At 41.9% G+C, this 15,602-nt stretch overlaps 1 protein-coding gene across 3 annotated transcripts in view; it reads right to left on the reverse strand.

The window, feature by feature from the left end:
- Window positions 1-15,602, reverse strand: part of sema3fa (sema domain, immunoglobulin domain (Ig), short basic domain, secreted, (semaphorin) 3Fa) — a 62,826-nt gene that overhangs the window by 9,858 nt on the left and 37,366 nt on the right. For all 3 annotated transcript variants that reach the window (XM_015958936.3, XM_015958935.3, XM_015958934.3), the window contains exons 3-9: window positions 14,050-14,210; window positions 13,893-13,955; window positions 10,576-10,695; window positions 8,332-8,421; window positions 7,728-7,821; window positions 6,615-6,734; window positions 2,661-2,800 (exon numbers count right to left, since the gene is read on the reverse strand). In XM_015958936.3, coding sequence (XP_015814422.1) covers window positions 2,661-2,800; window positions 6,615-6,734; window positions 7,728-7,821; window positions 8,332-8,421; window positions 10,576-10,695; window positions 13,893-13,955; window positions 14,050-14,210 — 788 coding nt within the window. The remainder of the gene's footprint in view (window positions 1-2,660; window positions 2,801-6,614; window positions 6,735-7,727; window positions 7,822-8,331; window positions 8,422-10,575; window positions 10,696-13,892; window positions 13,956-14,049; window positions 14,211-15,602) is intronic.

A 15,602-nucleotide genomic window follows, 5' to 3' on the forward strand; every position in this document is an offset into this window, starting at 1 on the left:
AACAAGTGCGTGCACACTCGCACGTGCACACTCGTGCGTGCACACTCGCACACACAAACAGCAGACTCACCACTCAGGAGAAGAGCAGACACAGAAACTGACTGCAGGAAGGAAGATTTCCTGTTCATCGCGTTCATTAGAAAAACGGGTGGTAGGGCGTTTTTCGTAAGGAGGCCAGTGGCTCTGAGTGCCAACATGTCATATCAGCAGGTGAGTGGTTGACCCAGGTGGAGGTGCGGCAAGACTCAGCGGGAGTCCAGTGCAGTGCAGCCACGTAGTATGGTACAGACAACATCATCCTGCAGCTCTAGCCCTTTGATGCATAATGGTCACTATAGTGGACAGGTACCAAGCCCCCACAATGCGGCTCTAAAATTGGTCTCAACCTTGAAGTACCAAAAATTGCAGTTCCACCCTCATCCGCTGGGGGCTGGTGTCAGAAGCGAGCAAATCCTCATTGACTCCCATGTTAAAAATACCAATTTCACAGCAGAAATAAACATGTTTACAGCCTGGTACCAGAACATGTTTTTGGTTGAAATGATCTAGTTTACACTCATGACAACTCTGAGGGGGGTGAATTTTTTTCTCACTATTCTGTTTAAGTGTATTAAAAGCCTAAAATTCTGTATAATTAATGAGCATCAGACCCACGTGACCACAGAGCTAGCTCCGTGGAAAGGCCTCAGTAGAGCCTCGGTCTGGCTTGGAAACTGCTCCGGGATTTGGAAACTGTGTGTGTGTGTATTCTTTTTTTGATATTTTTTGTGCAATTGTTGGACAAAATGACTTACTGTGGCATTAATTATGAGAGTGTGTGAAAGCGTCTTTGGGTGTCTAGAAAAGCGCTATATAAGTTCAATGCATTATTATTATTATTATTATTATTATTAATTGCACTAATAGAGCGTCCAAGGAGTCTCCACTTCATTGTTTTCGGTAAGTGAAATTATATTTATGTATTTTAGGTCACTGCCGAGCTGATCTTAGATGTTAACATGTACTGTTTAACCATGAAATTTAAATGTAATAGGGTAAAACCCAGTGCATTTAACATAATGCTGCACTTTAGAAAATGGGTTGAAATATAACATGTTGGTGGAGCTGGGTTCCGACTTATCGGCTTGTGGAGCTCTCAGGAGACCTCTGTTTTCCACCCGTTCTCCCCTCCCTGCAGCTCGGCGCATCTCTGTCTGATCGCGGCTTCTGTGTGCTGCGTGGGCTGACGGCTGGGTCGCGGCTACTGTGTGCTGCGCGGGCTGACAGCTGGTTCTCCCAGCAGCTCGGCGCATCTCTGTCTGATCGCGGCTTCTGTCTGCTTTGCGGCTGCCGGCTTGTGGAGGTCTCGGGAGACCTCTGTGTTCCACCCGGTTTTACGCAGCGGTCAGCCCGGCGTATCTCTGACTCAGAAGCTCTGGTGTTGTGCACAGTTAACTCCGGTTGTAGCTAGGTTGCTACCTCCGTTAGCTTAGCTCCCACCTAAGCATTAGCTTTGGGTTAGCTTCAGGTTAGCTTGTAGCTAGTTTGACCGGGTGTCGTCAGTTGATCCCAGCCTTACAGCCCCACCCTCAGCTCCACCTCTCTTCCCTTTTATGGAATTGTCTGGGCTTATTTGACGAAACCTGTGACACGGTCAAAATGGCGGTGGTGGCCACCTCCCATTTTAGTACAAAAACTTATTATTGGAGGCTATGGAAACCCAATGCCCATATATGTATGTCGATGACAGGTACTCAAAATAGTTGTTTATTTTTTTTGCTTTTAAGCACAGCTGTTGAAGACTTTATTGCATTTGAGCCCCTCCATTTGGACTTCAGTAAGTCAAGCCAACATATTTCATGTTCAGAATGCACGCTGTCCACTGAGATGGACATGTAATAAATCATTAGTAAACTATTAAATGTTACAAAAACTATTTGTTGAAATGTGTTTCATTCACACCTAAAGATAAATGAAAAAAAAAATTGTTAAAAAAACCATGGTTGAAGATTTCATAATTCATGCATCAAAGGGCTAGAGCAATCAGCTGTGGCTGATTCTAAATCAATGTGGGGCATAGTTTTAACCTGAAGATGGAGATATAATTATGGTTTTGGACTGAAATATTAAATTTAAAGTAAGTTGCACTAAACTGCCAAAAGAATGATTACACATGTCTACAACACTACCAGACACTCATCTATACAGATTGTCAGCAAAATAGTTGATTTAGGTGTTACTCGCCCTATAAACACCTGATGCAAGGGTTAGAAATACTTGAGGTCAAAATAGACATTTAAGACAAATCAACATCTAATTATGTTGAACTAGTTTGGTTTAATTCAGGTTTTCTAAAATCCTTTGTAAATGGATGCATCTCATTAATGCAAGAGCATGTTTACAAGCCTGATCATGAAGATAGTCTCCATCTGTGTCAACATTCCTACCTCTCCAGAAAAACACATTTTGAACATATCGGCTGAAACAAAATGATAATATTTCATTTTTTAACCAGCAACTGGGTGGGTTTAGGTTTTATGCTGATCACACCAGTATGTCTCTTTTTGGCCTCAAAGAAACTAAAGAAATAGAACAAAAACAATCCAAAGACCATAATTTGGCATTCTGGAGACAGATAATGCTTTCACCGGCGAGGTTTGCTGACTGGTGCAATAACTCACCAGGCAGATCCGACCGATCCTGGATTGTGTCATGGGACTCTGGCCCATCTCAGAGGCTTTCTCGCGGAAGAAGAAGTAAAGCTTGTCGTCATTCTTCTCAGCACTGTCTGGGATGAGGTGTGCATGAACAAAAGTGGGATCTACAGAGAGGAAAAGGAGCAAAAAAATAAGTGAATCTACAAGCAGTTGAAATAAAAAAACTATTGAAATGTGACTTAGAACCTGGAATGAACTTCATAAAGATTTCCAGATTTCTCTACAAGGTTCAGTTGAAATAAAAACTAAATATCTGTGAAACAGTTTTCACAGCTGTAATGATTTCTCTTGCCCATTAAAAAAATAACAGGATTGTTTCTTTCTTTTTCAAGTAGTTATCTGCTTCCATGGTAGGAGGTTTTGTGTGAAACTGGGAGAGGTTCTTTCCTCCTGGGAGGCTCTGCGTTAGGGGTTCAGCAGGGCTCAACTCTTGGTCCACTCTTATTTGCCATTTATTTGCTTCTGCTGGCGTCCATCTTCTGTGGGCATGGTGTTGAGTTTCATCTTTATGCTGGTGACTGCCAGATCTCCTCACCACTATGTCCTGGGAATGGTGCCTCTGTAACGCCTCTGGTTAAATGTGTTAATGCAGTCAAGTCTTGGTTAGCTGCAAACTATCTGCATGTTAATGAGCATACAAATGAGCTCATCACCTTCAACCCAAGTTCTAGGTCAGACCCGGGTATTATCTTTGACCTGGATACTCTCTCACCATGTCAGAAACCAGCTGTCACTAGCCTAGGTGTTAGGCATGACTGGGTTCAAATTTGACGCCCATATCAACTTGGCTGTACGTTCCTGCTTTTTTCATTTACGTCGCTTAGCTAAAATTAAGCCGTTGCTGTCAAGGTCACACTTGGAACGATTACTCCATGCCTTTGTGATATCAAGGCTGGATTACTGTAACTTTCTGTACACTGGGTTGGGTCCGACTGCTCCAACCAGTCTTCTGTTGGGGTCCAAGAAATGGGACCATATGAGTCCGGTGCTGGCAACACTCCATTGACGTCAGGTCCCTTAACGGGCACAGTATAAACAATTTTTATTTGTCTTTCAGTTTTTTTCTGGGCAGTGCCCCTCTATACCTTGGGGACCTGTTAAAAAGACATGCCGGTGTCGGTACAGGATCTGCTCGGGGTCCTTCGACTGCCGATGACGTCACATTACTGCAAATCTACTCGGCTTTCACACATACGTTTTGGAAAGACATCAGCAGTTGTGTTAATAAATTCTTGTTCTTAACACCTAAATGTTTTCTTTATAATTGTAATTTGTTAATAAAACACCATAATTATCTTTGTTTTGTAAAGAATGTGAAACTGCATAAAACCAACATTGGACAGACAAACAATAGAACAGTTCTTATATGTGAAGCCATATCTGTTTGTATAAATGTGGAGTTCGTCTGTATATTTCCTTAGTTGTTATCTAAATACATTCAATAAAGTTCTTATATTTTATTTTGCCCCATTTCATCAACATCAAGAGCTTTTGAGGGTCACCGTTTATCATTTGCTTATATTTTACATTTCCTTTAGAAATTCAAACATATTTTCTCCAAAATATGTTGATTTTGGACTACAAGACTACAACCGATAAGACTACGACCGCAAATTTGTTCTGACCAATCAAAATCATAACGTGATAACGTAACTTCCGTAAGCTTCATGTTCAGCCAATCAACTACTTTGACGTCATCGGCAGTCGAAGGACCCCGAGCCGATCCTTCACCCGAGCTGATCCTGTACCGACACTGGGTGCATGTCTTTTAACAGGTCACTGCGCTCTGCAGATTGGTTCCTGCTTACTGTTCCTCGCTCCAGGTCTATTGATAGGGCTTTGTCTGTTTTAGCCCTGTCCCTCTGGAAAAAGTTACCTAAGCTGTCTCCATATTTGGCTGCTTTGTAAGAGTCACTTGAAGACTAATTTTTATCGTCTGGCTTTCCCCTAATCTGTTCGGTGACTTGTTTTATCTGATTTTAATAGTTTAGATTTTTGTTTGCTTCTAATGATTTTGTTTTCTAATCCTAGTTTTACTGGTCTCTTGTTTCCTATCATTTATTTGGGCTGCGTTTAGACCTTTTGAATCCCCCTTGAGGATGATGGAAAGAGCTATACAAATAAAAGTTGATTGATTGATCTGCTAAGAAAACCCTCCACATCTCTAAAGACATGAGCATTGGTGAAGGAGTTTCAAAACATTTAAGAGGGTTTCTCAATGTCCGTGTGTCAGTCACAGGACTTAAAAACAACAACAACAACAACAACAATAATAATAATAATAATAATAATAATAATAATAATAATAATAATAATAATAATCAATCCTGCCCCCAACAAAAATGCTGTGACATTACATGTGCGATTTGTGTTTACACCACACTCATTAGCTTGTTTTTACAAGTTCAATTACTGCTTTATGTAGAACGACACAGGCACAGTACGTTGTTAAGGATAATCATTGCCCGCCACCTAGTTATTCTAAGTCCAAGAAATTTGCGATTTGGGGAATTACTGCCACCAGCAGGCCTGGTGTGCTTATGATTGTGCTTCACAATTTTGTGCCTCTAGCTAGCTAGTGTCCAACAGATCCAGTGAGATACTGGTGTAGCTGTTGAAGGAAGTGAAACAGACACACGACATTCATTTAAAAGACTCCTCTTGCACATCCCACCTGCACGACAAGTTTGTGACACACAAAAATAATTAAATAAATAAATGAAGGACATATTTAAAGGTGCTGTGGGAGTTGTTTTCCTAGAATTTTTTTTGCCACATTGCTTGAAATACTTTAAACAAATCAATGGCAACAAATTAATTAAATGTTTTGTAAAAAATATTTCAATTGCCTCAGAAACTCTGAAAATCCTGGAAGAATCTTATTGAACCATATTGAACACAGAGAACAGCATGCATTTGTTGGCTTCCTTGTTTCTTGATGGATAAATCCATTTTACTGGACGAATGGTAAATGGCCTGTATTTGTAGTGCCTTCTTAGGGTTCTACAACCTCCCAAGATGCTTTATAACACAATCTTTCACACACACATTCACACGCCGGTGGGGAGGAGCTATGATGTAGCCTCAAATGCTCTGGGGTGCACCGACAGCTGATTTTCCATTTTTGACCATCAGAGGGGTTATGGTAACCAAAACCAGGGATTTCTTCATCAACCCGTTGACCCTGGAATTGGATTTGTTAACTGAATAAAGGTGTCACTAATAAGTCAGTCAAGCAAAACTTGTTTAAGTTTCCACATGACTACATGTAATAAGATGAACATACAAAATATCCCTAAAAACCTACAGGTTATAGTACAGAGAAACCTTATCTGTATCAAACTGGACGATTCACTGGGTCACCACTGGACCGCCAACACAAATTCCTCCTCCCCACTGTGGAAAACTCAGATCCCAAATTGGGACAAATCAAAAGACGGGAGGAGGGGGAGTAACGTGCTCCTCTAAAGCATGGGGGAGGGAGTTATCCTAGACATTTCAAATGGTTGATTAGGGGGACTCAGGTGTCGTGATTTAGTGCATCACAGGCAGGGGGTTGTTGTCAGGGCAACTGGGTCAGTGAATAATCTGGGAGCCAACAGGGGAGGGTTATCGATTGGGCAACATCAACCCAAAGCACCCGACCAGCAGTAATTCCACTGTGACAATCATGGTTCATTTCAGAGAAAAGGCCGTCAGAGTCATGACTGACTCAGCTGCAGAGTGTGCGGGCATGTAGACGATCATTAGAAAAGCACAATTCATTTAGGAATAAACCGTTCAGCAGAAAGCGTCATCATTACTCTGAAGAGAAACGTGTGAGACAGTGTTTTTAAGCAGTAGAGGAAGACATTTAAAAGGATTCAAAGTGAAAGAAATAAAGCCAAACGCAGACCGAGCGGCGAGTTGAGACATTACCATTCAACCATCTGGAGTTGTACTGATCGGTCCTCATAGCTGTCTGCTTCCCCAGAGTACGGAAGATAGCAGAGTCTGTTCCCATGAAATCCACATATACTCCTGCATAGAGCTCCCCATCTGTCAGTGACCGCAGAAATAACAACAAAAGAGAAAAACAGGAAATGATGAAGAAAGAAAAACAAAGTAAAACACAACATGCTGTCCAAGAGTGACAGAAACATCATTTGGTGTCCGAAGGTTTTAATAACATCTCATCAGAAAGGTTACAGAGACAGAGCACGTCTCACACACTCACGTCAGTCAAAAATAACTATCACCGTAACCACACACACACACACACACACACACACACACACACATGCATGCATGCACGCACACATACACACACACACATGCACACAGCACATGTGCACATATAAACACACACATGCACGCAGACACACACACACATGCACGCAGCACATATGCACATATAAACACACACATGCACGCAGACACACACACATGCACGCAGCACATACGCACACATAAACACACACACGCACACACATGCACGCAGCACATACACACACATAAACACACGCACATGCACGCAGCACATACACACACATAAACACACGCACACACACACGCACACACCCACGCACGCAGCACATACGCACACACACACACACACACACACACACACATACACATGCACGCAGCACATACGCACACATACACGCAGCACATACGCATACACACACACACACACACACACACACACACACACACACACACACACACACACACACACACACACACACACACATGCACGCACCACATACGGAAGCATATACACACATGCACGCACGCAGCACATATGCACACACACAAATCAAGGGGTACTCTGAAGCTGCAAATGCAGCATTCTGTCCACAGAAGGCAGTAGGGGTCTGACTGACATTTTGTTAACCCTATGAAGTTGTTTTAGCACAGCGTAGTATCCCTTTAATGCAGTTGCACGAACATGACATAAACAAACACAACAAATATTGCTGACTTGGTTTTTATCAAATGCTTTTTGTGGGTTTGTGCTCATCTGCACAATAAAACACGGCAGGTACTCACTGATCAATGCCGAGACACTGTTGAGTTTAGGGTCATAGGGACATTTTCCTTTTCCAGAATCCACTTTTCCAGGTTCCAGACGGAAAATATATTCCTGTAATGGAATTTATCTTATTTATCAAATACTTTCAAATAAAGCAACAATGATTGGGACATAATAAATGATTTCAAGGCACTGAGTAACCCTCTCACAGACTTATTGGCTCTGCTGAAGAAAAAATAAAATAAATCCAACTGAATCCAAAACTCATCCATCATGCTGCTCAGGTTAGTCGCCCAAACAAATATTCATTATTCCACAGTGCAAGAATACATGCTAAACGTCTGTGTCAACATTGATGTTCTGGTGATCTCTGACAGGTAGAAAAATGTTGGTCAGAGCAGAGCAAACCTGTAGCGTGACTTAAAAAAAGCTCTAATCTGTCGGCAATTTTGCAAATTAGAACAAAAATAATCATTCAGTTTTTGTTTGCTTTCATCAAATTTAACATAATTACATTATATAACATAATATTGTAGCAAAAATGACCCCCACTTATCCATTTATGACTGAAATAATGTTCTCCAGGTGGGCACTAAAGTCTTAAAAACCCCTCCAGCCCACCTTTGTGTTCAAAGGCTCTGATGTAGTGAAGGAGTCTGCTGCTCGATTTGTTCTCCCTCCTGACTGAGTTGCCCGAAGGTTTTGGAATCCCTAAAAACAGAAACATGGCACAGTTGGCCACTTCGTTAACAACAATTAACAACCCAGAGGAAGGTGAGATTCAGCTGAGGATAACCGTGGTGGAAACTGAAGAAGGATATAAAAAAAAAAAGCAACAAATAAACTGAACAGACTCAACTAAGAAGAAAAAGGTCTGGAAATGGAGAAAAGAGGGTGAAAGGAGTTTACAGTGGAGGTGACACAACGGCACAAAGGTCAATAAGTGTGTGATTGTTTAGTGGCATGCAAACGGCTGGAAACTCCATGTAAACGTGCAGGATGAGGTCGAGCAAGAAAAGAGGAAAAATTTGTTTAAATTATTAAAAAAAAGATGAAAAACCTAAAAAAAAGCACTTAAAACGTATTTACATGGAAAAGGCATTCAAACCTGTTTCAAGAAACTGTTAAAAGATGAGAATTAGACCTTTATTAACCCTCTGATGCATGAATTATGAGATCTTCAACCATGGTTTTTTAAACAATTTTTTTCATTCATCTTTAGGTGTGAATGAAACAAATTTCAACAAATAGTTCTTGTAACATTTAATAATTTACAAATTATTTATTACATGTCCACCTCGGTGGACAGCGTGCATTCTGAACATGAAATATGTTGGCTTGACTTACTGAAGTCCAAATGGAGAGGCTCACATGCAATAAAGTCTTCAACAGCTGTGCTTAATAGCAAAAATAAAGAAATTACAATTTTGAGTACCTGTCCACTGTAGTGACCATTATGCATCAAAGGGTTAAGAATATCTCACGTCTGTTTGACTCAAATCACAAATGCTAACAAATGTCAAAAGAAGATGATTATTTTCATTAGAAAATTCCAAAACACGTTTATGACATCAAAATTTATTTCTGTGCACCTTCAAAATATTGAAAACATTTATTTTTGTCTAATTGATTTGTAAAACTACTTAATATTTTCCTTCAAACTTATGACATTAGATCACATGTTGGCGAAATACCAGCTGGGAAAGTGTGAAAGCGCTTCAGAAAGGCACAAAGACGGAGCAGAAGAGAGGACTGGAGCAAAGAGAGGGATCACTGAACCGGTGGTTTATGTTTACGTCTCCTCTTACAGGGGAAAATCTTTACAGTGTGAAGTAACACAACATTTGGGCCTCGAGAGAGAAGCAGAATGACAAGAGGCAGACTGACCTTTATGTTGAAATCTGAAGCCTCCAAATTGAACAGTGAGACTAAACAGACAGCGTGTTGAATGCAAGCATGCCGATTATAACCTGTCCAGCAGCTGCCATGGAGGGAGGGGTGAACTACAAGGCTGATGATGGATGAGAAGCTCCATCAGTACTGATGGCTCTCAGCCAGACATTTGGAAAGATCTGCTGTGTGTAAACAGGTGTGGGGGGGACCCCTGAGGAGGGGACATTTCTATAAGAGATGCACCGATTCAGGGTTTGATGGCCGATACTGACCAGTCAAAGCGTTTACGTGTGCCTCAGAAAACTGACGTTTTGCCCTAAAAAGACTTACATTGTTTTTCTTAAATGCATGTAAACGCGTTAGTCTGGCTGATGGCGAACTGACTGAAGCAATCCGAGTACAATCTGCATGTAAACGGGTTAGCCGAGCTGAAATGGTTGGACGCTCGCATTCCAGAAGTGGCGAGACCACGGAAGTGGAAGTCTGATTAAATCATCAACTCTCAAATGAAGTTTGTTCCACTCCAGGGGTGGACTGGCCTACCTGGCATTCTGGCACTGTCCCGGTGGGCCGCATAGCCAAGTGAGCCGCTTGCCCAGTTTGGGCAGACACAACCCCCCCTGCTCTCGCATTTGGCGGCATAGAGACTAGTCCGCGAGCAGCACACACAACACCAAGCCAATCACCCCAACATGTACATTTGTGACTAGCAGTAAGTCACAGCAATTTGTTTCCCTCCATTCAAAGAGCTATACATAACAAGATCTGATGTTTCCTTTTTAGAACTGACGGGTATCTCTTCAATAGCCATTTTGAAATAATGGAAATCTGGTGATAGGACAAGAGAAAAGGCCCAAATAATGCCAGAGAAACCTCGTTAGCTCTTGCAGGAGATTGGTTGACTGATTTAGATCTTTAAGAGCCAAAGGTCAAAATGTCTCTAAAGGTGCCTAGTCCCAACTCTTTGGTTACCTGTGACCTGCGTCCTCGGTCCACAAATGTGCAGATGGGATTGTAAGCTCCGGTTCCACACACATACAGGTGGGTCCGGTTCCACGGCTCAATCAGACGGATGAAGTTTCCACACTCCCCCTGAGGGACAGCAGAGCATAATGCAACCAGATTATGGTTTTATTATGGCAAAAAAGATCAATCTGATCACAAAAAAGCAATAAAACGGGTTATATAAGACATAGCGCTGCAGCGCTCTCTGTTCTGGTTAATAATGTCTTTGCCTGGCTTAAATACGGCCCATGCTTTGTCTTTTCAGTTGGGAAGGATTGCATTTATTTTTGCTGCTTTGGTTTTCGCCCAAGGCTTCAGACCGCACTGTTAGAGCAAAAACATTCCCAAACATCATATAAGTGACCGTGTGTGTGTGTGTGTGTTTTGGGTGAGGGGGAGGGGGGTTAAAAGCAAGAAAATTGGTGCTTTTAGGTTGTGGGAGTTTTTGCTGAATGGGTTGAGGTTAAACACAACTCAAACGTGGCGATTGAAAAACATCTTGGTTAGACCGAGCTGGGCTACTGTAAGAAAATATTGGTTTTACACAAAAATACATAATTGAGGACAATAGACAATGATGTGAACGTGTTGGTACTGATAGGGAATGCACTTAGAGGCCGCGCTAATCTCTCTGAACAGCTGCTTCTAGTCCTCCCAACTAGTACCTCCAGCTCCGTAAAGCAAGATATCCGTTTGAATTAGCCTGTCATGTTTCCTGTCATAGTGACAGCTGGTGATACAGAATGGATGTGCCAGGAATCCGGAAAAAAGAAATTGTACAAAGTATGAGGGGGATGAGCCATTTTGGCAGCTCTTAGCAACACGACTGAAGCACAAGTCAGAGGTTTGAGGGCATGCATCATCACGTGTGTGCCCCCCCCCCCCCACACACACACACTCACACACTTTGTGCATGGCGGGAATGATTGCCTCTGACCTCCTGCCTGAACCGATATCCTTTTCTTGATAACTGTTGAATTGTCATCGTCTTTCATTCACAGAGAGGTGAACAATATCACAATATCCTTTTTAACATGAGGCGCTTCAGCAACCATCAAACGTCCATGTCATGGTAAATAACCTGATCGTCTGTAGGGAATAGGCATCACCATGCAAACATTTAGCTTTTAGCTTCAAAGGGCCATCGTTTGAGCAGATCAAATAAAGTCTCTCAGCTTTAGTTTGTAAACTTTTTGAGATTTCTGGCGTTATCTTAACGCTTCAAGGATTCAGAACGAGCTTCCTTCCATCCAGAGCCGCTTGGACAGGCGGAGCCACAAGAGAGGGCGGAACCAATAGGACAGGCGGAGCCGCGGTCAAAGCCACAGGAGGAGGCGGGAATGATTGCCTCTGACCTCCTGCTTGAACTGATGTCCTTTTCTTGATAACTGTTGTCATCGTCTTTCATTCACAGAGAGGTGACCAATGTCACGATATCCTGCAATTTTATTTCATTTTTCTCCAACAAGTGATTCAATTTAAAGTCTAACACACACACACACACACACACACACACACACACACACATAAATAATATGGGTAGAATGTAGCCACAGGCAGAGAGCAGCGCGGGTCACCAAACACGGATAAATGCACATTCCAGTTGGATAAACAGCGGTCACTCCCAGCAGGGTGGAGCAGGGCGATTAGCCAGAGCTCCATCACTCGTGTGGTGCTCCTGCAAGCCCTAACACTAAGCCCTGATGAAACACGTGTGTGTGTGTGTGTGTGTGTGTGTGTGTGTGTGTGTGTGTGTGTGTGTGTGTGTGTGTGTGTGTGTGTGTGTGTGTGTGTGTGTGTGTGTGTGTGTGTGTGTGTGTTTCAGAGTGTGTGTTTGAAGGGAGTGGTGCAAAGTGTGAACACAATCAAAAGAGACGGATCTGGTTTATGTATGAATTTCATTGATGCGTTTCCATCTCGTGTTGGCAGTTGGGGCGGCGTGGCTATGTATGAATGTCTGAATCTTATTAACACTTCAGACGGGACTGTCGAGTCCACTGGCCAGCTCGTTTCATTTGTTTTTAGGGACAAACAAAGGGTGAAACTACTACTGTGCAAAAGCGATTCTGATGCTAAAAGCTGAATGGAAATATTTGCTTTTGGGTTTCTCCTGCAGACGACTAAATGTTGCACGTTTTCCAATCCCTGCAAGAGCTTAATTGGTGGCAGCTGTATGCAATCAGCAATCAGGGACGCAAAGACAATGAGTAAGAGCTTCAGAGCGAGTCACACGCTGGGGAGCGGTTCAGAAATCTCCTGTAATGATCCGGGTGCCATATTTAAAACACTCCATCGCTATCAACACAAAGGCACACTGAAGTCACTCAGTCATTTAGCAGGGATGGAGGGTAAATCTACTAAATATGTACTTTAAAAGCTACTAAAATCTACAAATGTACAACATGTACATTTGTTTTTCTCCCTGCTGGCCTGACAAGAGATGTGTGTAAGGGGGCGTAAAAAAAAAGCCTAAACAGCCTTTTTATAAATAGCCTAAAGGCCCATTTCCACCATCAAAACTTCCAGGTACTGGACTTTTGCAGCATGCACATGTCTGGGCTGGCCCAAAAGGACCGTTTTCAAGCCATTCCGGGGACCAACCAAGTACCTGGACTAGTGTATGTACTTGGAAAAGGCCCGGTGGAGTCGCTCAGCAAAGACTGGTGTTCATGCTGATTGGTTGTGACTTAAGGGACGATAACATCAATGTAAGCCGCCAAAACAACCAGCATTTGTAAAATAGGAAGAAGTTCTGATGAAGCAGAATGGAACAAAAAAAAAAAACCCTACTTCAACGCTTCTTTAAAATCTAATTTTCTAAACTCCAAATGCCAAATAGTGTAGCAGAACTTGGTGTTTAAAATTAATTTTTCATCAAAAATTTGAATAGTGTATTTGTTTTGAACAACTTTTCTTTTTTATGGATGAATGTAAAAAAAAAAATGTATCTGATGCGTCCACTACTGGTTTTCTTTATGAATGACCACAACTAACTGTAGAAGTTACGACTGTTGCCCTTGCTGCCGTTTCTCAAGAGAAAAAAAATAGCCTGGCATCACAAAATTAAACAAAAAACACGTAAATTGCATGCGTTGCCTTGTGTTTATTCTTTAGTCGGTAAGGTTTTAGGGCTTTACTAGCCACTCACTTATTTTTGGATCATCCCAAATTCCATCCTTCTATTTGTGAACTTGGAACCAAAAAGCTTGCAAAGCTTGCTCAGAAAAACTAACGACATCCGTAGATTATCAGATTTGTTGTGTTTGGTTTTCCTGATGGCTTACGTTTATGTCTTTCCCTGACAAGATGCATTCAGTCTTCCTCTGGGATGCAACAGGCCAGTGGATCTGGCAGGGAAAACAAAACAAACCAGTCGATTTAGCCTCAAACTTACGATGAGCTAGCTGCGTTTAATGTTTGCCTCGAGCTCTTCTTTCTTACTATGAGCGGCTCCTTGTTGATGTCGTGCAGATCCAGAGAAAGAATATAATCTTTGCTGCCCACATACATGCGGTCGTGGTCCTCGTCCATGCGAAGGATCCGATAGTCGGTCGAGTTGAGCAGAAAGGAGAAGTGGTGAGCTGTACCGGTGGACTTTAACTCTATAAAAAGGACAAAAAAAAAAGGAAAATAACAGGTTTTGTTTTTACTGTGCCTGTAATTACTGAGGAAATAACACAATAAACTAAGAAAACACAAACTATAGACACAAAAAATGCATAAGCTCGCACATCAAAAAGCTGTATAAATTATTAGTATGGTATTATGCTAAAGATCCCACAAACAGACTCTCCTAAATGAATTTACGGGAGCTGTTTCATCTTCATCTCTTTGAATTACATCCTGCTTTAATGAGGTTATGGATGCACTGGAGACATTAACTGACCCTTTAGAATCTCAGCTGAATGGCAACAGACCAGAAGCGGATCAGTCAATGGTTATGACAACTGGAAGGAGTCACATGACATGCTTCCGCTAACAAAAAGCCAGATAATTGATAATGCCAGCGGTTTGGAAGTCTGACCTTTTGTTCTTTTTTGTCAAAGAATGCATAGACAAAGAGTTATTTGCTTTAATCTATTGTTCTAAATTCTGAGTAAACACAATAGCATAAAAGATGCAGAGTATCCACGGGCGTATGAGAGCACACACAAAACGCTGTCCTCCATGTCACAGCTACAAGTAACAGCCAGTTCAGAAACCTGGTGAAGAAGGCATCTCCCCTTTTAATTATCCTTATTCCAGCTTTAGGTGTTAATTTTTTTATTTCTCCTTTTCAAACTTTGTGGGGACAAAAGGTTCTGAGCTTGTGTTTTTGCGGCAGTATTAGAAAAGAAAGAAGAAAAATTAAGAACCTCTTAAGTTCCTCTTGATTGGGACCAGACAAACGCCCCCACTCAGGGGCGCCGTAAAGCGGTGAAAGATTAGGAAGATTCTAAGGGCCCACAGCTGTCAGGGGCCCAAAAAAGTTTCAAAGATGAATAAAAAAATTTTAGTTTAAAAATCACAAGTACTATTTTTTCTCATTTAAGACATTAAACAATCTTTTAGTCTTTATTAAATGTATATTTATTCAAAGGTGCCTACTATATTCTGACTAATTAATTTGAACGCCCCCCACCACCACCACCACCACCACCAACGGCATAAAATGGTACAGTCCACCTGGCCGAGGGGCGCGTAGCAGGCGAGGCCAGCAGCAGTCAGACAGCAGAGTGCATCAAGGCTGCAGTAAAACTATGTTTGCAAAAACAAAGTCTGGGTCGAAGAAAAGGAAAGAAAGAAAGGAGAAAGGGGACAGGCAGAAGAGAGGGCGTCAGTATGTCACACAGTTTTTCTCAAAGAAAGGTGGGTTTAGTTAGTGAGTGGTTAAATTCAACCTGTTTGCTAGCTGTGATATCCACAGTGAGAGGAACCATGTTTCAGCTAATTATGGTAAATGGGTTGTTGTCCTTGTCCCTACCAGAATCAGCAGCTGATGATATGTCAGCAGG

The sequence above is a fragment of the Nothobranchius furzeri genome, chromosome 3 (assembly GCF_043380555.1).
Source record: "Nothobranchius furzeri strain GRZ-AD chromosome 3, NfurGRZ-RIMD1, whole genome shotgun sequence".
NCBI lineage: Eukaryota > Metazoa > Chordata > Actinopteri > Cyprinodontiformes > Nothobranchiidae > Nothobranchius > Nothobranchius furzeri.